Source organism: Mobula birostris, chromosome 6 (genome assembly GCF_030028105.1).
Source record: "Mobula birostris isolate sMobBir1 chromosome 6, sMobBir1.hap1, whole genome shotgun sequence".
NCBI lineage: Eukaryota > Metazoa > Chordata > Chondrichthyes > Myliobatiformes > Myliobatidae > Mobula > Mobula birostris.
The window spans coordinates 60,631,136-60,659,055 of record NC_092375.1 but is presented as its reverse complement, the minus strand read 5'-3'; the positions used below and the strand labels follow the sequence as shown (position 1 = coordinate 60,659,055).

At 39.7% G+C, this 27,920-nt stretch overlaps 1 protein-coding gene across 1 annotated transcript; it reads right to left on the bottom strand.

Moving 5' to 3' along the window:
* Positions 1-27,460, bottom strand: eif2s3 (eukaryotic translation initiation factor 2, subunit 3 gamma). The gene is made up of 12 exons (XM_072260530.1): positions 27,303-27,460; positions 22,741-22,804; positions 21,344-21,471; positions 20,763-20,884; positions 18,155-18,249; positions 16,758-16,916; positions 15,605-15,739; positions 11,585-11,679; positions 5,574-5,718; positions 3,207-3,376; positions 634-806; positions 1-350 (listed from the first exon to the last, which is right to left on the bottom strand). The coding sequence occupies exons 1-12, from the start codon at positions 27,369-27,371 to the stop codon at positions 287-289; spliced, it is 1,419 nt and encodes a 472-aa protein (XP_072116631.1). The 5' UTR covers positions 27,372-27,460; the 3' UTR covers positions 1-286.
* Positions 27,461-27,920: the final 460 nt, after the last annotated feature.

Here is a 27,920-nt window from a genome sequence, read left to right as displayed (position 1 = left end):
TTTAAATGTCAAAACACTTTTTAATGTTTGTCAGTGGTCACAGATCTGACTGAATGGAACTTCATTCTCTCTGAAGACAACTTGCACTCAAATATAAATTAGACAATTTTCATCACCGGGAGATATCTGAAATAGTAAAAACAAATCACTGTTTTTCAAATTTACTGGCATGATACCAGAAGTTCTTTTAAACAAAGTTTAAGTAGCATTCAAGAGAATACGGAAATGGTGTGCACTGCTGCAGGTAGTTAACTAGTCCTCTCCAATGATAATATGCACTCCAACTTTAATCATCATCAACTGTTGGCTTTATCGTTACACCTCTTCTTATCTGACCCCAACCAATTAATCTGTAAAAGAAAAAGCTGATTAGTTTTTACAAGAAATACATACCTATTCAAATGAATGATATCAATGCATCAAGAATCTGCTCAATAAACTCTTAGTCAGTTAAATCTTGAGTTTGTTTTTCTGGGCATCAAATACTGTTGCACTGAAATCTTTAACAGCATTTGTTTCCCCCATAAAACAAACTCATCACATCTTGCCTTACAAAGAAAATTGAGATGTTCAATGTAGATTTCCAAATCTCAAGATTCCTATTTTTAAAATACACACACTTTCTTCACTCACCGCCAATGCTTCTCTACTCTTCGGCTAAGAGCAATCTTTTCACCAACTTCTGTACATACTGGATTTGTGAGGACTATTTTTCCCAAGTCGGCCTTCACTGCACTGACTCTTCCTCCAGTCGAAAGGGATCCTATGTTTACCATCAACACCTCATTTTTGGACAGCTTTTGAACCTTAAAAAAATAATCAGAATCAGCTTTAATATCACTGGCACGTCTTTTGTTTTCTTTGCGGCAGCAGTTCAATGCAATATATAATAATAGGAAAAAACACCAAATTACAATAAGTATATGTACATATTAAGTAGTTGAATTAAATTAGTGCAAAAATAAAACATCAACAAAAAATAGTGAGGAAGTATTCATAAGTTCAATGTCCATTTAGGAATCAGATGGCAGAGGGGAAGAAGTGTTCCTGAATCATTGAGTGTGTGCCTTCAGCCTCCTGTACCTTGTTCCTGATGGTAGTAATGAGAACAGGACATGTCCTGAGTCCTGAGTGATAGGGGTCAATGATGGATGCTACATTTTCAGCTATCCCTCCTTGAAAATGTCCTGGATACTATGTTTACAACTCTCTGCAGCTTATTTTGATCCTCCCTCCCACCACCCCCTCTCCACTCACACCAGATACAAATGCAGCCAGTTAGAATGCTCTCCACGATATATCTGTGGAAATTTGTGAGTGTTTTTGGTGACATACCAAATCTCCTCAAAGTTCTAATGAAATATAGCTGCTGTCGTGCCTTCTTTGCAGTTGCATCAATATGTTGGGCCCAGTATAGATCCGCAGAGATACTGACACCCATGAAATTGAAATTGCTCACTCTTTCCACTTCTGATCCCTTTATGAGGAGTGGTGTATGCTCCCTTGTCTTATTCTTTCTGAAACCCCCAATCAGTTCTTTGGTCTTACTAACATCAAGTTTGTTGCTGTGACACCACTCATCCAACTGATATATCTATATGCAGACTGTGGTCTTCCAGTTAGGAAGCAGAGGACGCAGTTGCAGAGGGACATGCAGAGGCCCAGGTTTTGGAGCATTTCAATCAGAACAGTAGGAATGATTGTGTTATACACTGAGCTGTAGTCAATAAGCAGTATCCTGACATAGGTAACTGTACTGTCCAGGTGATCCAAGGCCGCGTGAAGGGTCAATGAGATCACATCTGCCGTAATAGGCAATGATAGGTAATTTGCAATGATAGGCAAAATGCAGTGGGTTCAGGTGGTTTCTGAGACAGGACTTAATTCTAGGTATAACCAACCTCTCAAGCACTTCATCATTGTAGATGTGACTGCTACTGGATGATAGTTGTTAAGGCAACTCACCCTGCTGTTCCTGGGCACTAGTATGTCTGTGAAACAGGTGGGAACTTCCAACTGTAGTAATGAGAGATTGAAAATGTCTTTGAACACATCTGCCAGTTGGTTGGCACAGGTTTTCAGAACTCTACCATTGGGGCCTGTCATCTTGCAAGGGTTCGTTCACCATCTTGAAAGACAGCCTGATGTTGGCCTCCAGGTAAGAGATTACAGGGCAACAGAATGCTGGAGGGATCCTCATAGCTATAGTTTTATTCTCCCTTTCAAAGTGAGTATAAAAGGTGTTGAACTCATCTGGGAGAGAAACATCGCTGTCATTCATGATGCTAGGTTTTGCTTTGTAGGAAATAATGACCTGCAAACCCTGCCAGAAGTGACGAGCATCAAATTCTGTCTCCAACCTTGTTCAGAATGGTTTCTTCGCTCTTGAGATAGCACTCCACAAGTTGTACCCGGTTTTCTTGTACAGTCCTGGGTTGCCAGATTTGAATGCCACAGATTTAGCACTCCTGGTTTATCCATGGCTTTTGATCTGGGTTACATACAATATGTTCTCATATATACACATTTATCCATACAGGTTTTAATGAAGTCAGTGACAGCTGTGGCGTACTCATTCAGACTTGAAGATGTCCAGTCTACTGATTCAGGCACCCGAACACAGTCCAGTCTAACCATTCAAAGCAACCTGCAAGGGTTCCTGTGCCTCACTTGTCCGTACCTTCTTGGTCCTCAATTCTGGTACTGCAGTCTTCAGTTGCTGCCTGTACTCCTCGAAGTTCAGCCAGGTGATCAGACTTTCCAAAGTGTGGGCATGGGATAGCATGGTAAGCGCTCATAATGGTACTGTAACAGTGTCCCTGTGTGTTGGCTCCTCTAGTACTACAAGTGATTTGTTGGTAATGTTACAGACCTTTTCAAGTTGGCCTGGTTAAAATCCCTCAAAATGATAGGGAAGGCATCAGGATGCGCTGTTACACATACACTTACTAAAATACTCTTGTATTTTGCTAAGGTTAAACAAGTGAAATTCTATTGTTGATTATATACAAAAGGTATAATATGGTCAAAAAGTATTTGCATCGTGAAGATATTTCTTTAAAATATACACACCCAAATAGGAACTGCCTGAATTTTCTGCCATTACTTGCAATATAAAGGGCTTCATCAGATCAATATAGCAAATTATATTCTTCAAAACACATTTACTTCAAATGGACTTCAAATGGGCTTGGTACAGAACTCACTTTTGCAGCTTTTTTATCACCTTCTGTACGCACACCCAATAATCGCCTGAGAAGAAAGTAAGAAATTTCCAATTCTGTGAAGATTTCTGGGAGAGCTCCAACAGCACCAAGAACTTGTCCCACCATACGATCGGCACGGCAAAGGGTCGGGTCTATTTTTGTTCCAACACCTAAAACAAAAATTCCACTACTGAAAAAAAAATAGCATAGGAACCATTTTTCCTCTATCCAATTACCAGTAATTATGAACTCTTCTGAGGTTTCCGACCAAACAAGGCAATTTAAGAGCATGCAAGCTAATTATTACTGATCATCTACAGTCACCTAATGAAGGTCTAATGAAGTGAATCACAGACCAAGTTCTATGAATTCATATTTCACTTTAAAAATATCTAGCTTGTTAATTAGAGATTGGCGAAATAAGATAAGTGAAAAATACTGAAATTTTATTTCAGTCCCTTTCAGTAACAGATACTGAAGAACAGGAATACTCAAAGCTTTAAGTTTATATACTTGAGGACATTAGAATTCATTTAAACCAGCAGATAATTTGCTGATCAATAACTAACATTATACTTTGCATCTGTTATGAAAATTGATCATTTCTGTTTCTGATGTAATTAAACTACCAATATTTTTCTTAGAAATTATTTTCTAAGTATTTTAATATTAAGTAGAGTCAACATGAAATTATGCAAGAAAGATCTCATTTGGCCAATCTACTGGAGTTCTTTGACCAAGTACCTCACAGAATACAAGAGAGGGGGCTTATGGACCTGATTTACTTGGGATTTTCAGGCTTTTGACAGGTCCGCCACAGGTTGTTAATAAGATTAGAGCACATGGAATACCAACGTGAATTGAAAGATTGTCAAAAGATAGAAAGCCACATAAAAATGAGTCACCTCTCTCAGGCTGGCAAATTGTGACATGCAAGGATCAGTGCTTAGGGCCACCACAATCTACAATTTTTACCAACCATTTGGTTGAGGGGACCAAATGTAACATTTCCAAGTTTTCCGATGACATGAAATTAAACAGGAATGTAAGTGGTAAAAGGGATCCATGAGTGAACAGGGTTAAAAAACTGCACCTTCTTACTGAAATGGTTAGAGAAGAGGAAATATTAATGTTCTAAGGGAAATAAATGCCCTTGTATATATCACACAAATATAATATGCAGGTATAGTAGGCAATTAGGAAGCCAAAAGAGCAAAAAGCTATCTTATTCAAATAGGAACTCAGCAAGATCATTCCTAGACTACTCTGCACGAAAGAAAAATTCTTATAGAAGAACTACAGCAGAGATTTGCCAGGGTGATTGTTGAATTCATGTGTGGAATGATTAAACACGTTCTTTATTTTCTAATATTTAAAAATGTACAAAATTCTTTGAATGTTCAACAGAGTAAGACAGGGAGGAAGTTAAGGAGTCTAGAACAAAAGGGTTTGGCCATTTGGGCTTGAGGTTGGAAAAAAAATTCTTCACTCAAAGGGTGGGTGACTGAAACTCTCCACACTCAAGAGACTGTGGAGACTCAGTCATGGACTATATTCAAAATATAAATCAATTTTTTTTTTTTTTTTACATATTATAGAGATGCAAACTAGATGGGAGATCTGGTGAGTAGTGGTATTTTAAGTTTAAAAAATCAGTCATGATCTGGTTGAACGTTGGTGCAGCAATGACAGCCATATAGCTTACTCTTACTAATTCTGATGTTATACCAAAACATCTTAATTTAAGATGTTTTTAATTATATTTAAATAACATAGACACCATCAGCAATGCTCAGCGTTTATTATCCATCTTTGATTATCCCTGAATTTAATAGTTTCAGAGTTAAATTTAAAGATAAAAATTGCTGTGTGTGGCGGAGTCTCATTTATGCAAAAACAGACACATTTAGAAGATTGACTTCCCTGCAGAGTATTAGGAAACCAGATTTTTAAAAAATGCTAATTGAGCTATTTCAGTCACCATTATACTAGGGTTTTAGTCCAAAGTGAATATAAATTGAATTTTATCTCAACCATAATGAAATTTGAACGCCTGTCTGGTAAGTCATTTAACAAAAATGCAACTTTAAAAAAATCTTCTAATCAAAACAGAATTTTGGATAATGAACAAAATATTTACAGCAACTTTCCCCAAGTACATAAAATAAACATTAATCCACATTTCTCCCTATGGAATATTGTTCACCAATCAGCACAGCAATGCTGCTGGTCTGACAGGAAATGCTTCCTACACTATACTTAAGGGTTTTGTGGATAATATTCACACAGTATACTAACAGATACTTTAATTTTCTTCAAAATCACAAAACCTTAAAATTATAAATCTTTTAAAAGGAATCTTCTTACCAATAAGGCCACCAGGAACTGCAAATTGGAGGTCATTGTGCTCTGCAAAAAGTGACACGATCTTGGAAAAGATGGGCTTGCACATCAGCTTCCCTTCATGGTCTTTTGACACAATGCCAGGTCGAACTTCAAGTTCTTGGCCTACCTACAGATATAAAAATTATTAGGGAAATAAAAATTTTATCACAAATTATCATACACTATTTTTTCCACAAGCTTTTGTGCAAGATTATTTTATGACAATTTTACCTGCCATACCTAGTCACCTCCTGTAGAGGCACCCAATCCTTGGTGAAATATCTTTATTCATATGAGCTATAATAGAATTCTTATCTTAGGAAGTTTAGCACAAATATGCCTATTTTGACTCCCTCCTCTCTTCAACCACCAACGCTGATGAGGGCATTGGATAGATGCGATGAGAAAAAGAAGCCAGCCCATCCTTACAGCTACGGCACAATGACGTCAGGTATAAAATTTAATACATGGTTCAGACACGCTACCATTGGCCATTACGTACTAAGAGCCCAACCTTCATTTTTACATTGAAATTCCACTGTGGGTAAATTTCTAAACCTTATAATTAACAATTAGAAAGTGCTAGGCTACTAAATACAGCCAGCACTGACTAATAGGACAAGGAAAATGTCAAACTATTTCCAATTGTAGATACAAGAGACTGCACACATGAATCTGGAGCAACAAACAATCTGCTGCAGGAAGTCAAGAGGGTCAGGCTGCATCTGTGAAAAGAGAGGAATTGTTGATGTTTTGGTTTGAACCCCAAAATATAATTTCCAATTGCATACTTGAGAAAAATTAGTGTACTGATAAAACAGGCCCACCTATGTTGTGGATTAGGCATTTTTATTGAATAAGTGTTGAACAGAAGCCATCTGATTTCCAGTGACTTCGCAGAATAGAACTCTGCCACTCCAAGTCAAGCAGCTGTTGGGCAACCCCTGCAGTGGTCAACCATACAAGATTTCAACATAGAATATTATATATTCCTATTTAGTTTTATTCAAATGCTTAGCTTGCTCACAAAAAATAGTTCTAAAAACAAAGTACAGTGCCTTGATTTGCGTTGATATATTTCAATGATGAGAGCGATAGAAATGCTTTGGGAGTTGAAATAGGGCAGCTTGTAGCTGATACTTTCTCTGGAGCAGGGGTTCCCCCCTTTATAATGCTATGGACTCCTACCATTAACCAAGGGGTCCACGAACCCCAGGTTGAGAGTAATAAGCTTCTCAAACGTGTCGCGACACATACGAAATGCTGGAAGAATTCAGATAGCATGGAAATGAATAAACAGTTGACGTTTCAGGCTGAGATCTTTCTACAGGACTGGAAAGGAGGAAGACCCCAGAATAAAAAAGGTGGGGGGAAGGGAAGAAGGATACCAAGAAGGTGATGGGTGAAGCCAGATGGACGGGAAAGGTGAAGGGCTGGACAGAATGGAATCTGATAGGAGAGGAGAGGGGACCATGGGAGAAAGAGAAGAAGGAATGGCGCCAGGGAAAGGTAATGGGTAGGGAAGAGGTCAGAGTGGAGAAAGAAGAGGGATGGGGGAGGGAATTTTTTTTTTTAACCGGAAGGAGAAATTGATGTTCATGCCATCAGGTTGGAGGCTATTCAGATGGAATATAAGGTGTTGCTGCTCCAGCCTCAGAGCAGCCTCAATGGTGTCACAAGAGGAGGCCATGAACCAACATGTTGAAATGGGAAAAGGAATAAAAATGGTTGGCCACCGGGAAATTTTGTTTTTGGCGGATGGAGCGGAGGTGCCCAACAAAGTGGTTCCCCAATTTACAACGGATCTCACCAATATAGAGGAGGCTGTTTTCGGAGCACCAGATATAATAGGTAACCCCCAACAGATTCAAGGTGAAGTGCTGCCTCATCTGGAAGGACTATTTGATGCCATGAATGGAGGTGACTGGGCAAGCGTAGCACGTTGGCTGCTTGCAAGGATAAGTGCCATGAGGGAGATTAGTGTGGATGGACAAAAAGATAAGGGAATCATGGAGGGAGTGATCCCTGCGCAAAGCAGGGAGAGGGTGGGGGAGTGTCGGGAGGGAAACTAAAGATATGTTTGGTGGTAGATCCCTTTGGAGATGGTGGAATTTGTGGAGAATGATTGTTGTATGGAGGCTCATGGGGTGGTAGGTAAGGACAAAAGGAACTCTATCCCTGTTAAGCTGATGGAAAGATGGGATGAACACGGATGTCTAGGAAATAGAGGAGATGCGGTGAGGGCAGCATCAATGGTGGAGAAAGGGAAACCCTGTTCTTTAAAGGAGGTGACAGTAACGGAACGGAAAGCCTCATCCTGGGACCAGATGGGGCAGAGACGAAGGAACTGAGCAAAGGGAATAGCATTTTTACAGGAGACAGGGTGGGAGGAGGTATTATTAAGATACACGTGGGAATTGATAGGTTTATAAAATATGTCAATAGACAGCTTGTCTTCAGAGATGGAGACAGAGAGATCAAGAAAGTAGAGGGAGGTGTCAGAAATGGACAAGTGAATGTAAGGGCAGGGTGGAAGTTGGAGGCAAAGTCGACGAAAATGACGAACTCAGCATGGGTACATGAAGGAGCACCAATGCAGTTGTCAATGTAGCGAAGGAAGAATTAGAGAGCATTACCAGGGAAGGCCTGGAACATGGACTGTTCTACGTAGCCAATGAAAAGGCAAGCATAGCTGGAGCTGAAATGGGTGCTCCTTGAACCTGGAGAAAGTGGAAGGAGCCAAAGAAGAAATTTTTGAGGGCGAGGACCAGATCTGCCAGCTAAAGGAGGGGACCTGGTGATTCTTTTGTTGGGAAAGAAGATTTAAGGCCTTCTTGATGGGGGATAGAAGTGTATTAGGACTGGATGAAGCAGTCAGGGCCAGGGACTTAAAGTTGTTGAGGAGGTTGAGAGCAGGTGAAATATTGCAGACGTAGTTGGGAAAGGACTGAAGCAAAGGAGATAGATACGTGTTGTTGTCAAATGTGTCGTCTGATGCAGTGATTGATGACTTTCTACACACCTTCTTGTTGGTAGTGAAGTGTTTCAAGCATCTAAATACGGCAGCCCAGTATGACTATGGAACATGTTCACAGATCAGCTACTCTACTCCTTCACACGTCCATTAATTCATTAAATGGACAAACCCCCGAGTTGGTAGAAAGTACATCAGAGTAAATCAAGGCATTGCATTTTTAAGGTCCACCATTTTTTTGTGTGAACAAGCTAATAATTTATTATTTTATTTTTCTATTTTATATTTGCACAATTAGTTGTATTTTGCAAACAGAAAATCTGCAGATGCTGGAAAGTCCTAGCAACACACACAAAATGCTGGAGGAACTCAGCAGGCCAGGCAGCATTTATGGAAAAAAGTACAGTCCACGTTTTGGGCCAAAACCCTTTGGCAAGACTGGAGAAAAAAAGCTGAGGAGTAGATATGAAAGGGGGGGGAATGCCACCCCCTTCACTCAATTCCTCTGTTTCCACTGCATTTATTCTCAGGATATGACTTTTCATTCTTGAATGAAGGAGATGTCCTCGTTTTTCAAAGAAAGGGGTTTCCCTTCTTCCACCATCAATGCTGCCCTCAACCACATCTCTTCCATTTCACGCATGTCTGCTCTTAGCCCATCCTCCCGCCACCCCACCAGGGATAGGGTTCCTCTTGTCCTCACCTACCAACCCATCAGCCTCCGCATCCAGCACATAATTCTCTGAAACATCTGCCACCTCCAACTGGATCCCACCACCAAACACATCTCCCGCCCACCCCTGCCCCACTTACTGCTTTCCGCAGGGATCGCTCCCTACGCGACTCCCTTGTCCATTTGTCTCTCCCCACTGATCTCCCTCCTGGCACTTATCCTTGCAAGTGGAACAGGTGCTACACTTGCCCCTACACCTTCTCCCTCACTACCATTCAGGGCCCCAAACAGTTCTTCCAGGTGAGGCAATACTTCACCTGAGAATCTGTTGGGTCAAAAACTATGTTCGGTGCTTCCAGTGTGGCCTCTTGTATATCGGTGAGGCCTGATGTTGATTGGGAGACCATTTCGCAGAGCATCTACGGTCTGTCCACCAGAACAAGCGGGATCTCCCAATGGCCACCCATTTTAATTCCACTTCCCATTCCAATATGTTCATCCATGGCCTTCTCCACTGTTGAGATATGGAACAACACCTTATCCTCCAAACTGATGGCATGAACATCGATTTTTCAAACTTCCAGTAATACCTCCCCTCCCCCTTCATTTCCCATCCCCTTGTCCCCCTCTCACGTTATCTCCTTGCCCACCTATCGCCCCCCCCCCCGGTGCTCCTCCCACCTTTTTTCTTTTTTCCATGGCCTTCTGTCTCTTACATCAATCAACTTCCCAGCTCTTTTCTTCATCCCTGCCCCTCCAAATTTCACCTATCACCTGGTATTTTCCTCTCCCCCCACCTTTCAAATCTGCTCCTCAGCTTTTTTTCTCCAGTCCTGCCGAAGGGTTTTGGCCCAAAAAGTCGACAGTACTCTTTTCCATAGATGTTGCCTGGCCTGCTGAGTTCCTCCAGCATTTTGTGTGTGCTGTAGTTTGCATATTGGTTGTTCGTCTTTGTGCAGTTTTTAATTGATTCTAGTATTAACTGTCAACGCCCACAAGAAAATGAATCTTAGGGTTGTATATGGTGACATATATGTACTTGGATAATAAACTTACACTGAACTTTGAATCAAGCAAAGTATCATTGCTTGCATTGAGTACTATATTTTACTGGGATTTATGTTAACTCTATTGTTTAGCATAAATGTCCAGTGCACTGAAATAAACCATGATCAGCTCATTCAAGGCCACAAAACAGCTTGGAATCATGTGCAGTAACTGGAATCTACCACTTCTATTAGCAGAAAACTGCTGGGACTAAAATACAGTCAGCTCTCCTTATCCGCGAGGGATTGGTTCCGGGACCCCTTGCGGATACCAAAACACGCAGATGCTCAAGTCCCTTATTCAACCTGTCTCAATACGGTGGACCTTAGGACCCAGTGGAACCCCGGACCTTATTTAACCTGTCTCAGTGCGGTGCACATTAGGTCCCGGTGGTGGAGCTCTGAATCTGCAGTGTTTCTGTTCACGAAAATAATCACGATCACGATTTATAATAAAGTGGAAATAAAAAAGCGATTGGAAAGAGGTGAAACACCATTGGTCATTGGAAAAGCATTAGGCTACAGTTGGTCAACGATCGGAACAGTTCTAAAGGATAAAGTGAGAAAAGCCCTGCCCCGATGAAAGCTACAATTATTACTAAGCAATGCAGTGGTTTAATTATTGGGTTTTTGATCCTCCACATCAACCCGGCACAGATGGCTCAGGGGGCGGTCTGTCACTGGATCGAACTCGGGAATTTCTGTTCCTGAGCCCGGCGCTGAAACATACGTTTCTTTAAGTGTTTTATATGCATAGAAAGGTAAAATATATATACTAAGACAAATGTTTGACTAACTGACGCTAAATAATACCGGATGTACCTGTTCTGACTAACTTAGTAAGAGAACTTCCGTTTTTTTTCCCAATCCCGATCCACGGTAACCTACGCAAATCCTCCCGTATACTTTAAGTCATCTCTAGATTACTTATAATACCTGATACAATGTAAATGCTATGTAAAATAGTTGTTATACTGCATTGTTTAGGGAAAAATGCCAAGAAAAAAGTCTTTACATGTTCAAACAACAAGTGCTGGAAGAGCACTTCTGGGTTTTCTCAATTCGCAGTTGGTTGAATCTGCGCATGCAGAACTCGTGGATAAGGAGGGCCGACTGTATTAATAAGATAAATATTTTGTACAGTACTGCAGTTAGTAAATTTTATAATTACAGTACAATTAAACAAAATGCTTTAATTCCTCTACACTACATGACTTTGTTGTGTTTCAAAATCAATTTTATGGCATCATGCCCATTTCCCCACCCCTCCATCATGTTTTTTCTGATAAATAGTTTATACCTTCAGCACCCCTTTCAGAATGCTGCCACCAGCTACACCACCCTTCAGATCATCTACTTCACATCCAGGCTTATTGACATCAAAGGATCGAATAACTGAAATAAGAAAAACAGAAAAAATGTGAAAATAAGTATTCAGTTTTCCTCAGCACTCATCCTCACCTCTGGATTAAGAGGATGTGTTCAAATTTACAACTACTCCCTGTACCCAAGCACTTACAAACATGGAATGACTCTTATAAAGCTAAAAACAGTGAGGACTGATCAAGGAAGAGATGAGGAATCAAACAGGTATGATGGTGAAAAAGGAAACCATTTGCCAAAAGTTAAAATTTAAACATAACTAAGTTTCTCCCATCTCATTCCACTTTGGAATGTCTTCCTCACAAGCATGTGGGGAACAGTATCCAAATTAGGAGAGATGTTACACACAAGAGAAAATCTGCAGATGCTGGAAATCCGAGCAACACACACAAAATACTGGAGGAAGTCAGTAGGCCAGGAGGCATCTATGGGGGAAAGAAAAGTACAGTCTACGTTTTGGACCTTTGGCAGGACTGGCTTTTTTTCCCCCAAAATTATAATATGTTACAAAAACTAATCACATACAACTGCTTGAAAGAGTTGTCCTCAAAGATCATAACTTTCAAGTAACGTGCCAGATGGCTCCATTGTAAACCGAAAGATCATTCTATCCCACTTGTACAAGGACAAGGAGTACAGAATGTACTGTGGTGCCATTCTTTACCAAGAGTGGTTTGTTTGCAAGGTCACTGAGAATGCTGAACAGTTCCCAAATGACATGGCTGCCAGATAAGGTTTGCAGCAGGTAGCAAGTACAGTGCAATGGATACTCGGCATTGCCCTCAGTTAGCAGGTTCATCCAACTGCAAGACCATTAATTAGCATATAGTCCTTGTGGATATGGAGCACATCAGTCACCACTATGCTATGTTTGAGACTACAATGGCAGATCCTGTAACTCAAAAATGGATATCCATAAGGCAGAGGAAACCATTAACAGAGGCAAAAATATACATGGCCACAATCTGCAGTCCCATGGCAGAGCACTGCCCTCATTTTATCACTTATAAACCAGCTGAGTAATCCTGGTTCACACAGTGCAGAAAACCATGATGGGACAAGTCATAACTGAAAAAAAAACAACAGGGTGCTAATCTGGTGAAGCTGCCTTAAATTACATGCACATTAAACAACAGAGTGAAATAAGGACAAAAATCTTGCCAATTTGTTCCAGTACTTAAAACACCAGCATCAACAAGGCAATGAGGAAAAAAATTTCAGGTATATCCAGTTCATAAAAAAGCAATGCAATCTAATCTAGCAAATTACCACCTCAAACTAATCTTAATCATCAAGGTGATAGAGGTGCCATCCACGCAAACTAACCTGTTTATAAATATCTAGTTTTGGTTTTATGACTCCAAACTTATCAAAGCCTTGACCCACTCATTGACCATGTGAGATGAAAATCACACCAAGTAATATTTGACAAGAGTGTTGATCAAGGAGCCCTGAGAAAATTGTAGTCAAAGGGTATCAAGTGGAAAACTACCTCAAGATTGGAGTCATACCTTAAAACACATGATGGCAGTGGTTTTGGACACTGATCATTTTAGCTCCAAGAGTTCTTCAGGGCAAAGTTCCAAGCACAATCACCTTCAGCTACGAATATTTGCTGATAATTTGAGAATACTTAATTGCATTTGGAAATCCTCAGCAAATGAACCAGACCCCCTCCTCTTCCTTGATGATCAACACAAATGCACCTCAAGGATTCATGCTTAGCCCACTCTATGCTCATGACTCAGTGGCGAGGTGCAGCTCAAATACCACCTGAGAATTTGCTGATGTCATACAGTAACTATCAGATGGTGATGAGGCGACATACAGGAGTGAGGTAGATTGGCTGACTGAATGGTGCTACAACAACCACCTTGCATTCGATGTCAATAAGACCAAGGAATTGACTGTGGGCTTCAGGAAGGGGGAAATCTGCAGTTCTCATCAGGAGACCAGAGGAAAGGGTGACCAGTTTTAAATTCCTGGATGGTAACATCTCCGAAGATCTATCCTGGACTCAATGTATTAATGCAGTTACAAAGAAGGCATGCCAGTGGTTCTATTTCATTAGGAGTTTGAGGAGATTTGGCATGTCATTAAAAACACTAGCAAATTTCTGGAGATGTACTGTGAAGAACATTCTAACTGGCTGCACCAACATCTAGTATGGAGGCACTAATGTACGTGAGAATAAAGCTGCACAGGGTTGTAAACTCAGCCTGTCAAATCATGGGCACTAGCTTCCCCACTATCAAGGGCACCCTCAAAAGATAATGCCTCAAGAGGTAGCATCCATAATGAAAGATCCTCACCATCTAATACAAGCTCTCTTCTCATTACTACCATCAAGATGGTGGCAGAGGAGTCTGATGGTACACACTCAACATTTCAGGAACAGCTTCTTCCCATCAGTTTATTGAATGATCTGCGAACACTTTGATGATGGAATGATCTATACCTACTTAGCTCTTTTTGCAAGATTTGTTCTATACTTATTGTAATTATAGTAATTTTTATGATTGTATTGTACTGCTACTGCAAAACAAATTTCACAAAATATGTCAGTGATAATAAACCTGATTCTGATACCTAGATAATATTTGTGGATGGGCCGATAATTTGCAAATAGTTTTTGTGCTATATGATGCCAATTACCAATATTGTCTTATAATTATTGTTTCTAGCAAGAAACTCAAACCACCTATCCTGGATATTCAATGCCATCACTGAGTATCCTGCAGTCAACATCTAAGAGTTGTCATTCACCAGGCACCACCACATCTCCCTCATAAATACTGTAGCTACAAGAGCAGGTCCGAGGCTGAATATTCTGTTGAAGTGGCTCATCTCTTGATACTTTGATAGTCTTTCCATCACCTAGGTCAGGAATGGGAAGAAATACTTTTCACTTGCATAGATGAGGGCACCTCCAACATCAATCAAGAAACCCAACACCAGCAAGTACAAAGCAACCTGTTAAACTGGAAGCCCACCATCACTCTAAAACTTCATTCCTTCCAGCAATGTACAGTGGTTGTAATGTGTGCTACCTACAAAATGCATGCATTGCAGTTCGCAGTCCAGGGTACTCTGACAGAACCTCCCGGACCTGTAACTCCTTACAGCAAGAATGACAAGGACAGCAGGTGTACAGGAGCAGAGCCACTTCCAAGCTATCCTGGTAATCACACATAACTGGCATGGAAATATATAACAATTCCTTCAGCATTGCCAGGTTCAATTCTGCAACTCCATTTCCCAAGAGTATTGGAGTGTACCTTCACTAGAAGAACTGCAGTGGTAGAAGGAGACACTTTCCAACCATCTTCTTGAGGGCACTTAGGGATGGACAAGGAATGCTAACTTTGCCCAGATCCTGAAAAGTGTGAGTAAAATTAAACAGATGAGGGCCCTAGCAGGAACAAAATCCATATCTAAGTGGCACAGGCACCATGGCTGAACAGAGAACTTTTAGCTATTCACTTAGTTTTCTATTTTTACCATGATTAGTGTCACTGCCAAACCTCATTCCATCCATCAATCTGAAGTGACTTTTTAAAAATGGTGACCATCAAGATTCATCATTGTCAGAAAGTCGACTTGCCTTTGAGTTCCTCCTTCTCAGTCAACTAGAAAACCCCAGTTGCAAATTTATCTGAAATCAGCTGGCTCAACATATTTCAAGGATCATATATATCCACAATGTTAATGTGCTGTGAAAATGATTACCTCCAATAAGAACACCAACAGCCCTGAAGGCACAACATTTATGGTAAATTTCAAAGTGTTAGAAATCTTGCTCCAATAAACTGAACAACCAGAAGGAAAAACAGTATCGTTTTTAAAAAACTTAATTGGTGTCAATATATGTAACGGACCAAAAATACACCCAGAAACAAATCAACGTTCTGTAGGATAAGTAAAGTACAATGCTTACCAATTAACCTAGGTTCAGATATAAAGTCTCGGATGGGAACTGGAATTTTTTTTACAATATACTCGCATACTACTTCAATGTTATATTTCAACTGCGCTGAGATCGGAATAATCGGTGCACCTTCTGCCACTGTACCTGCGGAACAAAACAGAAAAAGGCACTAAATTGTTTATTTATGCAGCCTCTTTATTAATTCAAGTACTTTAATAACTTTAGGACAAGCCTTTGTATTGAGTGTTGCACAGCCTCTAAGGCAGCGAGCATTCATGTTTGGTCCAAAAGCAAATTGCATGCATGTAGTCCTACTAATTAATTACAACAGTCCTTTCTGTTATGTTGACCTTTATTGCAATGTGTTACTCCTGTCCCATGGCAATAAAGGTCAACATAATAGTTGTCTTCCAAACAGATCATTTTTACCATTGCTGAGATCAGGAGTATGTTGATTAGCAGCTGCATTTTCTTGTATTACATGACTGTCTACATCAAAATTAACTAAATAATTTTAAAGAACTGTGAAGACACTTAGTCATGTGATTTTCAATAGCTGTACTACTACAGAGAAAATCAGAAGTGTATATAGAAGAAAGACCTTCAAAGAAAAGGGTAAGGCAGCTATATTAGGTTACAAAAATGCAAGATGTGTCGAACTTTTGTAAGACATTAGTCTGGCCTCACAAGTTGAATTCTGGGCATCAATCTTAAGAAAGGATGTGCGCCTTGGACAGTGTGCAAAAAAATCAATAGCAAGGTATCAGAAATAAAAGAAAATAGGAGTTCTTTCATTGGAGAAGGACCAGAAATTTAAAGGGTCTTCAATAGTTTTTATACAGTAGTTATAAAAATCTAATTCCAGAAGGAACCGCAACATAAAGATTTAAGACAACGAGAACACAATGAGATTCCATGAGTAATTATTGGGACCTCGAATATACTCAATAACAACATTCACAAGGGAATTAAATGCATACTTTGAAGATCGAGAAGTTACAAAGCTCTGAGGAAAGGTCAGTGAAAAATGATTCAATAGATAGCTCTATTGCAGATTTATCTAATAACCACAGGCAAGATGGACCAGATCCTTTCCAATGTTATATATACACAAGGATCTAAGGATATTTTATAAGTTGAAGTTAATTTTAGAGCAACCTACCCTGAACAAAAGCAAGTATCTGTTCATACTGCTCCTTCGCTTGACTTTCCTTTACAAGGTCAATCTTGTTTTGCAGAATCAGAATGTGTTTCAGTTTCATAATTTCAATAGCAGCCAAATGCTCTGAAGTCTGAGGCTGGGGACAAGATTCATTGCCAGCTAGAGATCAGAAAAAGACACATTAACAAGTAGTATGAATGTTTACAATACCAGGCACTCAATGTTTTAATTTTCCACAGTAGCATTTGACTAAACCTTAAACTTAAGGAGGTTAAAACATTGGGATGACTGTTAGGCACATAAAACAAAACTGGAGGTATAGTCAAGTGAAACATACTTTGTACAATTACTACAAATGAGTGTATACCTACTGGAAAGCACCTACATTATCTCGATATTCCGACCTACAAGTGTGACCTTGAGTTAAACAAACTGTTTTATGGTCCCTGTTAGTCACGACTGAAGCAGAGATTGACCATTCACTGAAACCTACATACTTATGTGCAACATATGGTGTTAGAAACACCTGTACTTCTTCGGCAAACAATAGCATCTATGGTGTATCCACTTTTATACCACCTAATTGCACAACTTACTACAGACCAGATCTTGGAACTTCGTTCCTAACAGTATTTTACTTAAAGCCAATTACTCATCTGAAAAACTATTAAAAAGTATAGCAAAAATTAGAGAGAATATAACCCAGTAATGATAGCCACATTCAGAAATCTCACTGGCCTTCACAAAATATACTGAAGATCCCTCTTTCAATTGAAAAGTCAATTCAGCTCTGCAGACCAACTCAAAGAGGTTTTGACCATTTCAAAACGTTTTATTACACACAATAGCAACTGCTAACTAACTAGAGAGTGCTTTCAATGAAAAACAAATGTTGTCTTTGCATATAGTGATCTGATATTTATTTTATAACTTCCACCTCTATTGATTAGACACAAATTTTTAAGTTGGTTTTAAATGAACAGGCAAACTGGGTTTTTGGCAATACATTCACCACTGCCAATTCAGATATGAAACACAATATATGGGAGTTCAGTGGCAAGTTTTGAGAACTACTAATTAAAGCACCCTTCAAGATTTGTTTACATCAAAGTAACTTCAAAGTAAATCTGCATTAAGAACCAAGGGCTGAAAAAGACTCATGGAAGGATAACATTCTGATGTAATAAAAAATAGTGTGCTGGAAATATTCAGCGGCTCAGGCAGCATCCTGTACTGATGAAGGGCCTTGGGCCTGAAATGTTCTCTTTTCTTTTTAACACAATGGTGCCTGACCTGCTGATTACATACAGCACCCTCTCCCTTTCAGTTTGCAACAACTGTATTTTTTAAAAAAGTAATCTTGTGCAAACATGTACCCACTGTTAATCCCCAGTTACCTATTAGCAGCAAAGCTGCATCCATGACAGCAGCTCCGTTCAACATGGTAGCCATCAAAATGTCGTGCCCTGGACAATCCACAAAAGAAACATGCCTATAGAGGGAAACAAACCATAGCCTAGGATAAATTTTCTTCCTTTCTTCCCATGAACACTATAAAAGTCAGTTCTCAGTTAACATTTGACTTTTTAAAATCACGTTCAGTTCTGTGCAAGTTTTAGGCACATGTAAAAAAAATTCTGTAAAGCAAAGATAAAGAATTTTCTATAAAGAGCAACAAACAGTAAAGAACTAAATCAAATCAGTATTTGGTGTGACCACCCTTCACCGTTAAAACTGCATCAATTATCTTATGCACACTGTCATGCAGTTTTATAAGAAAATTGGCTGGTAGATTGTTCCAAGCATCTTGGAGAACTTTTGACAGTTCGTATGCAGACTTTGGCTGTCTTGCTTGCTTTTGTCTCTCCAAACAGCCCTGATGATGTTCAGAACAGGGCCCTGCGGAGGACATACCAATTGTTGTGGAACTCCTGGTTCTTCTTTTCACTGAAGATAGTTATTTATGACCTTGCCTACATGTTTGGGGTCATTGTCCTGTTGCAGAATGAAACTGGGACTGCTCAGACACCTCCCTGATGGTATTGCATGATGGGTGATAATCTGCTTGTACTTTTCAGCACTGAGGATTCCATTCATTCTGACCAGATCAACTCTATTTACAGAAATTCAGCCCCAAACCTGTAGCAGGGAACCTCCACGGCTGGCTGTATACACTCAACCACAAAGTGCTCTCCAGCCCTACAGACAAGCTGCCTCCTCTATCGGCCAAAAATGTCAAATTTTGACTTGCCAGCCCAGATCGCTTGCAGCACCACAGTCCTTGTGCTTTTGTACATAGGTGAGTCTCTAGTCTTTGTTTCCACTTCAGAGGAATGGCTTTTTGACAGCAACTCTTCCATAAAGACCACTTCTGACAAAGCTTCTCCGGATTGTACTTGGGTTCCAGTGGTTTCTGTAAGTTCGGATCTGATAGCAGCGCTGGGCTTCTTCCAACTTAGAAGGGACGTCTGTTTGATGTATCTATCGTCTGTACATCCAGTTTCCATGGCTGACCACTACATTACTGGTTCTCAACCATGCCCATTTCTTTGTGCTTCTTCAGAAGAGCTTGGACAGCACATCTTGAAACGTCTGCTTGGGAGAGACCTTGCTGATGCAGGATGACCACCTTCTGTCTTGTTAGTATGCTCATTCTTGCCACAGTGTAAGAAGTAATGATTTGAAGGGTAAGCTGTCACACCTATCATACCCTCACCTTTTAGCTTAATTGTCCTTTGCCCAGTTTGATTCCTTCTACACCCGTTTCTGTTCGTATCCAAATAAGCACATTCTAACAAACAGAAGTGAAGCTACGGAATCCAGTGGGACACAATATCACAGTCAACTTGGAAGTCATGGCATTTGTGATATCTTTCAGTGTGTTTCAAAGAAGAGTTTTTCAATTAATCCCACACTTCTCCTTTAACTCTACCGACATTCAAATATTCATATAATAATCCTTCTGAATCTTGCTATTAAATTTACTTCCTTCACTCTTTCCGGTTGCATTACCAGTTGTGTAAAAACAATTTCCTCCTGTCCTTTCTTGATTTACTTTTCAGGAGGCAATGTCTTTAAAGGAATCAACAATTGAGAAAAATTGATTTACAATTTTATTGCCAGCAATGTACATTTTATATCTGCTGAGTATATAAAATCATTTTCCTTAAGTGGAACATTTAAATGAGAAGAGAAAATTTATAAATACATTCTACCCACCTTAAACACTTAATTAACATTCCTGAATATTTCAGTACCAATTTACATATTACACCTCAAATTATTTATCATTAACCACAAAGCTTAAACAAAACAACAATTTGAATAGTTGGACATTATTAACCAAGAAGAAACAGGCACATATGTTCAAAAATGTTACACGGAATGGTAATGACTGTCACCATCATAACACTGAAAGAGGTAAATACAGTACTGGGCAAAAGTCACAGGCGTGCACATACAGATATGTGCGTATATACGTATTATATATACACACAAAAATATACGGTGTCTAAGACTTTTGCAAATTACTGTATTTGTTAACGTAGAGTGGTGAACAAGTTTATATCTGGTGGGAGCAGAGAATGTTGGGAATGGCGACGATGGAGTGCTGTGGGAGGGTGTGAGGTACGTGGCAGAAAATGAGTGCTAGAGGCAGATGGGGTGTAGACACACCCAACCTTAAGATACCAGCATGGTCATTTGATTCCAAACAATTGGTTTATTGATCAATACATATTCTCTCTCTGCTGCTTGCCACCCCCTTCCCAACCATGATTCTCCTTTCCCTGATCCATTTGCACTCTCAGAGCACAATAGAGACTGGAGACCCCTATCAGAATCAGATTTATCATCACTCACATTATGAAATTTGTTTTTTTTTTAATGCAGTAGTACAGTGTAATACATAACATTACTACAGTACTGTGCAAAATCTTAGGCACCCTGCTATATATGTGTGCCTAAGACTTTAGCACAATACTGAATGATCTGGTTTGCACTAACCTGACTAGCTTGAAATTTCCTTTGACCCCAGGAATATCTGAAGGGAATTCATCTGGTGTGCTGCTCCCACATGATCTGTAACAATCAGGCCTTGGACAACTGGGATCATCTAATTTGTAAACCTAGAGATATTGCAACTAGTTATAGAAAACTCATGCAAAAGTTTAGAAGGCAACAACCATTTAACACCTTAGAATGAGGTCATGATATTTAACATTTCAGTATAATGACTTTAAAATTTTAGATTAAAAAAATTAAATCTTTGAACATCATGACTAAAGTTCATTAGTTGCTTTCCCACCAAATAAGCTTAGATTGAACTAAAAAGATTGGTCAAAGATAGGAGCACCTTTTCACATAACAGCCTAAACTATTTTTGAGCATTTAAGAATTTTACAACAGAGAACAAGTGCAAATGAAAAAATTGCAAATGGTTTACAATGTCAAAAAGCAGAATATAAAATCTTAATCATTTGACCATATTTCATGGAAGTACTGCATAAATGTAATAAAAATATACACAGAATTTTAATGAAACATTTAACAAATGACCATAATGCATTTCCATAAGATTTTACAACCTTGGCATTGGCATATCCCAGCTTGATCGTGATATTTCTTTCTAGTTCATTTTTAAATCGGACCGTCTGAACGCCAGAAATAGCTTTAACTACAGTGGACTTCCCATGGGCTACATGACCAATTGTGCCTGAGAAAACACATTTGGTAGGAAAAAAAATTAAATTACAATATCCATTGTATGCAATGCATGCTTTCAAATCTTGATCTTAAACAAGATAAAGAGCCAATTTCTCCATTTTTTAAAAACTTAACTGAACAGCTTTGCATGAAACCCAGCAGTTTAGAATGCTCATCTTCTCAAATCCATTGCATAGTATTTACAACAAATTGCTAAATTTCAGATCAATAGTTTTAAAATGAGAATTTTTAAATCCTGTCTGATAAAGTTTGATTGAAATTTAGTTTATTTTCCAAGGCACTGGGTTAGCCATATCATTCAATCTACTGTCCACCTCTACCTTTCAGTGCTAGTACAGTGCAGCCTGGTAGAGAACAGAACTCTGATAGCATTTCTTTGCAGTCAATCTCCCTGCTGTTATGATCTGCATGTTGCACTATCTAGCAATTTTCCAGTCTAAATGCTCATCACTTCAGAAACATCACAAAATGCACAATTTTAAATTCCTCTCTCAGTTACATTTACTCTCAATTTGTAATGCTATTCAATTGTAACAGCATTCAGGACAGATCCATTTAATCAGAATATGCATTAATGCAAGTTATCAACTTTGCCAATTTTTAGCCAACTCCAAGAGCCCAAATCCAAGTCATCAGCCTTCTCAATTCTAAGTATCCGGTATTGTTGGGCAGGGATTTGCCCGTGCATTATTCTGGGATAAAATAATAGTACAACTGACAAAAATTATGGTATATATGTCATTAACTTTGATCGAAAATATCACTGTTAAAGTATAACATGTTTCTTGTAGTAGCCCTTGAAAGATTTGGGTTGTAAATTAAGGCGTTCCTGTAAAAAGATGTCCAACAATGTTCTAAATCAAATAAACCATAGGAAATGCAGGGTTGAGAAAAGCTACGTGACATTTGCTGCAGAATTACAGCTTAACATGTCACAAATAATCAATTTCAATTTCGAGGCAGATATGTGAAAGACAAGAAAGTTCAATTTAATGTGATGCCAGCAGAGAAGATTGTGTGCACACCTTTTACAAGTTTTCAGATATCAGTTCTAATTTGCATCCTTTCTAAATTACAAATCCTTAATCTGCTTAAAGTTGGTTTCTTTACATCCAGTTAGATAGTTCAAACAGTTTAGACCAAAGATATATTCATCATAAACAATAAAACTAAAAATGAACATTCACTTAATTACCAGGCAAAATAATAAAAAATGAGTATTTACTTAATTATCAGCCAAAAATATTTAATAACTCACCTATGTTGATAGTGGCTTGCCTGCTAATGACTTCAGGAGAAAGTGGTGTTAACTTGGTAACATCCTGTAAAACACAAGCACTGAATTAAACCACAAAACATTATACAAATCCAAATTATTCATTAATGGATATACATTGCACTCCCTTTCTAACATTCAATTTCTCTAATTTTTTATTCACATCAATTCCTTCCTGGTCAAGAGACAAATTTGCACAGAAAAAAAGTCAATCATTAACCATGCTTCACCAGTCTGGAAATGTTACTTTCTTTCTGACAGAAAATCAGAACAAAAGCTAATAAGAAATTATTGTGGATTGCACTTCCCAGATAGGAATAATCACTTGCAAACCTTCTGAAGAATGGTTTGAAACTGTCACCAATTTGATTAATTCTACTCTGAAACCCCCATATTTGTTTCACTTTGACATGTTTTCAAATGTCATCCCTGCTGCTTAAGATACAGTACTGTGCAAAAGTCTCAGGCACATATATTTGCCAATGTGGAGAGGACAGCGAGTTTATACATTTGACGGGAACAAAGGATATTGGGAACGGTGAGGGTGGAGTGCTGTGGGAGGGGTGTAGAACAGGTAGTGGAGAATGAGTGCCGGGGGCCGGGGTGGTGCGGGTTTACACACACGTCAGGCCCTGAGACACCAGGTAAAGTCATTTGATTCCAAACAATTGGTTTACTGATCATTACAGAATGTCTCTCTAGTGCTTCCCGCTCCCTCCCCTCTCCCTTCCCCTTTTCTCAACCATGATTCCCCACTCCACGTCCCGTTCCCACTCTTGATCCACAACAAAGTCCCATATCAGAATCAAGTGCATCATCACCCACATGTCATGATTTTTTTTGTGTGGCAACAGTACAGCGAAATACATAAAATTACTACAGTACTGAATCAATGTAAAAATGCAGGCCACAAACCATGTCCACAACCACAGGACTGATATTAATTTCAAAACAGAATTTTACTTTGTCCATTCATCAGAAATTTTTAAAGATGTAAGTAATGAGGATGGTTGCCCAGACACTGAAGAACATTTATCAACTGAAATGTTGAGTTGGAGCACTGACAAATGGAATTTAATTCAGACAAACATGAAGGTTACATTTTCAGTTGTTTAATAATGGCAAGTGATGTACAGAGGGATCTTGGTGTGCAAGTTCAAGCCAGTTTAAGATAAAGACATGGTGGACAGGTTAGTGAAGGCATTTAAATTGCCAACAGAGTCAGGGGTATTGAGTATAAGACTTGGGACATCATGTTGCAGCTGTACAAGGCAATGGCTATGCCACACTTGGACTATCAATAGTAGTTCTGGTTGCTGCACTTTGGAAATAATGTGGTAGCACAGGAAGAATGCAGAAGAAATTCATCAGGCTGTTGCCTTAAATTAATGCTTCAGTTAAAAGGAGAGATTGGATATGCTGGGTTTGTTCTCATTTCAGCACAGGAGGCTGAAGACCTTAAGACCTTTATTAAATTATGAGGGGCTTAAATTGTCACCACCATGTTCTAAGGGTAGGAGTGTCTAAAATTAGAGGATAAAAATTTGAGGTGAGATGAGAATTATTTGAAAGCAAACTGAGGGGCAAATTTTTCAGAGGGGTTGATGGTAACTTGTAATAAGCTTAGAGAGCAGGTGGCAGGTAGCAGGTGGGTCCATTACAGCATTTGGATGGTACCATGGATAGGAAATGAGGGACATGGGCCAAAAGATTTGTTCCTGTGCTGTACTATATGAAATCAGTAATGGGCTAGTTCCATAATCAACCTAAATAATGCAGTTATCAACTAGATGAAGATAAAGAAAACTGCTTTGCAAGCTTTTGAAATAATTAGCAAAATTCCTTCCTCCACATAGCTCTTAACAGCAAAAAATAAATGTGCTTAAAAGGTTGTTTACATGAATTACACGTTTCTCACTCCATCTCATCTGCAGCTCAATGTGACTGAAGTTTTGAGTTTACTAATAACTATGGTTATAGCAAGGTTGATGATGCAGGTTTTCAGCGGGCCTCAGGATCCATCTGTATGCAGGCGACAGTTAAAAGCATCATAGGTGCTCATGTGTAACAAGCAAACACACACCCTGGAAGGAATTATTTTATTTTGGTGAATGTGACACAACCGAATTCTCAGAGAAGCTGCAGCACATAAAACAAACCCTGCAAACCACATTTTCCAAAATAATTTTATATATATGTATGAACAACTTTGTTTGGAGAAAAAAAAAGACTGCAGATGCTGGAAATCTGCATCAATACACAAAGGAACTGAAGGAACTCAGCAGGTCAGGTACAGGGAAATGAACTGTTGCCATGTCAAGTCAGGATCCTTAATAAAATTGGCAAGCCCACTAACCACCCTGCTTCAAAGTTCAAAGCAAATTTATTATCAAAGTATATATATGTCACCATATACAATCCAGAGATTTATTTTCTTGTGGGCATACTCAGTAAATCCAAGGGCCATAATAGTCAGTGAACGACAGCACCTAACAGGACGGACAAACAACCAACATGCAACTACGAAAGTATGAAGTGTCCTTGAAAGCGAGTCCATAGGTTGTGGGATCAGTTCAGAGAACGGGCAAGTGAAGTTGCCCACTGGTTCAAGAGCCCGATGGTTGAGGGATAATAACTGTTCCTGAACCTGGTGGTGTGAGTCCTGAGGCTCCTGTACCTTCTTCCGGATGGCAGCGACGAGAAGAGAGCACGGCCTGGATGGTGGGGTACCTGATGATGGATGCTGCTTTCTTGTGACAGTGCTCTGTGTAGATGTGCTCAATGATGGGGAGGGCTTTACCCATGATGGACTAGGCCGTATCCATTACTTTTTGTTGGCTTTACAATTCAAGAGCATTGGAGTTGCCATACCAGACCGCGATGCAACCAGTCAATATATTCACCACATCCACAGAAGTCTGTCAAAGTCTTAGCTGTCATACTGAATCTTTGCAGGAAGTAGCCGCCTTCTGCCCCAGGACTTTTTTTATATAAAAGAGAAGACCAAACAATAAGCCATAAAATAATAACTATAAAATAAATAATTCTTGCTTTTCAAGTTCCCCTCACCTTCTCAGGCCACTTCACTGTTCTTCAGCTCAAAGTTTAGAGTCTCACACCCGTTTTGTTTGTAATGCACTCCTTTTACTGTCACTGATGGGCCTCCTTTATCATACAAAACTCATCAGCAACCCATCTTTAAAGAACAATTATTACTTCCTTCAAATAGCACAATTCCAACATTTCATTGTCTTCCCTCCAAAAATCTTACATCTGCTTTGTAATGTACAGGTGTGTAAAGTACTACAATGTATCAAGCCCTTCAAACCATTGAGCACATCGACATGAAACACTGTCATAGGAAAGCAGGATCCATCATCAGAGATCCTCACCACCCAGGCCATGCTCTTTCTTCACTGCTGCCATCAGGTAGAAGGTATAAGAGCCTCAGGATTCACATCACCATGTTCAGGAACAGTTACTACCCCACAATCATCAGGCTCTTGAACAAAGGGATTAACTACACTCACTCCCATCCATTGAGATGTTCCCACAGCCAAAGATCTCACTTTAAGGGCTCTTTATCTTGTTATTTCAAATTTTTAATGATTGAATATTTATATTTGCACTTGTACACTTCGTTGTCTTCTGCACTCTGCTTAATCTTTCACGGATTCTGTAACAGTTACTATTCTATACATTTGCTGAGTATGCCCACATGAAAATGAATCTCAGGGTTGTATATGGTGACATAAATGTACTTTGATAATAAAATTTACTTTCAACTTTGAGAACAAGAGAAATTTAGAATCATTTTAAGTCAGCAAGAGTTCCATTAAAGTACCTTACAAAATCTATTAATATTTTTTGTTCAAGCTAAACTGTATGCTGGTGGGATAAAGGTAAAAATAAAGCAGAGAATGTCTATCAGTAATAGGGAGGTGAAAGAATTGTAGTGTCTTTGTTCCTTCGGCCAATACATTTTAAAAGCCTTTCAAAATGCAGAAATAGGATGATAATAAAACTGGCGGCTTAGATCGTGGTTCTACAGAAGAACTACAGCAAGCATGGGAGGAAAAGTCTCCTCTGCCAAGGCCCCGGGCAGAGGTGCAATCTTTCCAAACCCACCCCACACTTTCTTGATCCACTAAGGTCCCCTTTCCCTCCTCTTTTTATTGTTGGGACTCCAACCCAAGTGTGTGGCCTCCGAAGTAAGACCAGGGATACAGACTCCAGGTACCTTGTCAGATCAAGGATACAAACACACCAGCTCTAGCCCAACTAGAAGCCCAGGGAAACAGACCAAGGACCGGGACTCCTGACCAACGTAAAGCCCGGGACACAGATCCATAGTCCAACGCATAGCCCGGTACACAGGTCCAACATCTCAGACTCCAGCGCAAAACAAGGCCCGGGACACATGCTGACGCTCTCCCATTTCAGCCCAACGCAAGGCCCAGAGACACGAGCTCAGCTTCGCCGGCTTATGGACAGGCCTTTTGCCGCTACTCCTGCCTCCCTCTCTCTCCCGTGGCGACACTCACCAAGGCGCTGAGGTCTTGCCTGGCCAGATGCGGCTGCCCCACCGTGACTCCGGCATCATCCCCCGTCATCTCGAACCCAATCCCCGCAACCACCAGGCACCTTGCGCCGCTCCCTGGATGATGCAATCCTCTCAGCAACAACGACAGCGCCCGGTATCAAGATGGGCCTTCGGCAGCTCTCGCGCCCCCTTCAGGACGGGAAAATATCCTCACCGTGTGAGAAACGTGGTTCAAATTGGACCTGGGGAGAGAGAAAAAACAATGTTCATTGGTGTTTTTGTTCTCACGTGTAAAAAACTTGCCTTGCATACTGTTTGTAATAGATCGAGTCATAACACTGTGCATCGAGCTAGTCTAAAGTGTGAAAGCTACCGGAAGAGGGCAGTGCAAGTAAACAATGAAGTGCAAGATCATAACCAGGTAGATTGTAAAGCCAAGAGTCAATCTGATCAAGAGTTTGGTAACAGTGGGATAGGAGCTATCCATGAGCCTGGAGATACATGCTTTCAGGCTATTGTGGAGAATGTTTTGAGTCAGTGGTATTTATTTGGCAATTCCATTTGATCCTGTATCAGGAAATAAGCAGGTTTTGAGGATTTGGATCAACAAAGAGGGAAG

Coding starts and splice junctions, on each gene's coding strand:
- eif2s3 (XM_072260530.1), bottom strand. CDS start 27,371: ATGACGGGGGATGATGCCGGAGTCACGGTGGGGCAGCCGCATCTGGCC. Junction 11,680..15,604: donor ATCTGAACCTAGGTTAATTG/GTAAGCATTGTA, acceptor TTCTTATTTCAG/TTATTCGATCCTTTGATGTC. Junction 3,377..5,573: donor AGTTCCTGGTGGCCTTATTG/GTAAGAAGATTC, acceptor TTTTTGTTTTAG/GTGTTGGAACAAAAATAGAC.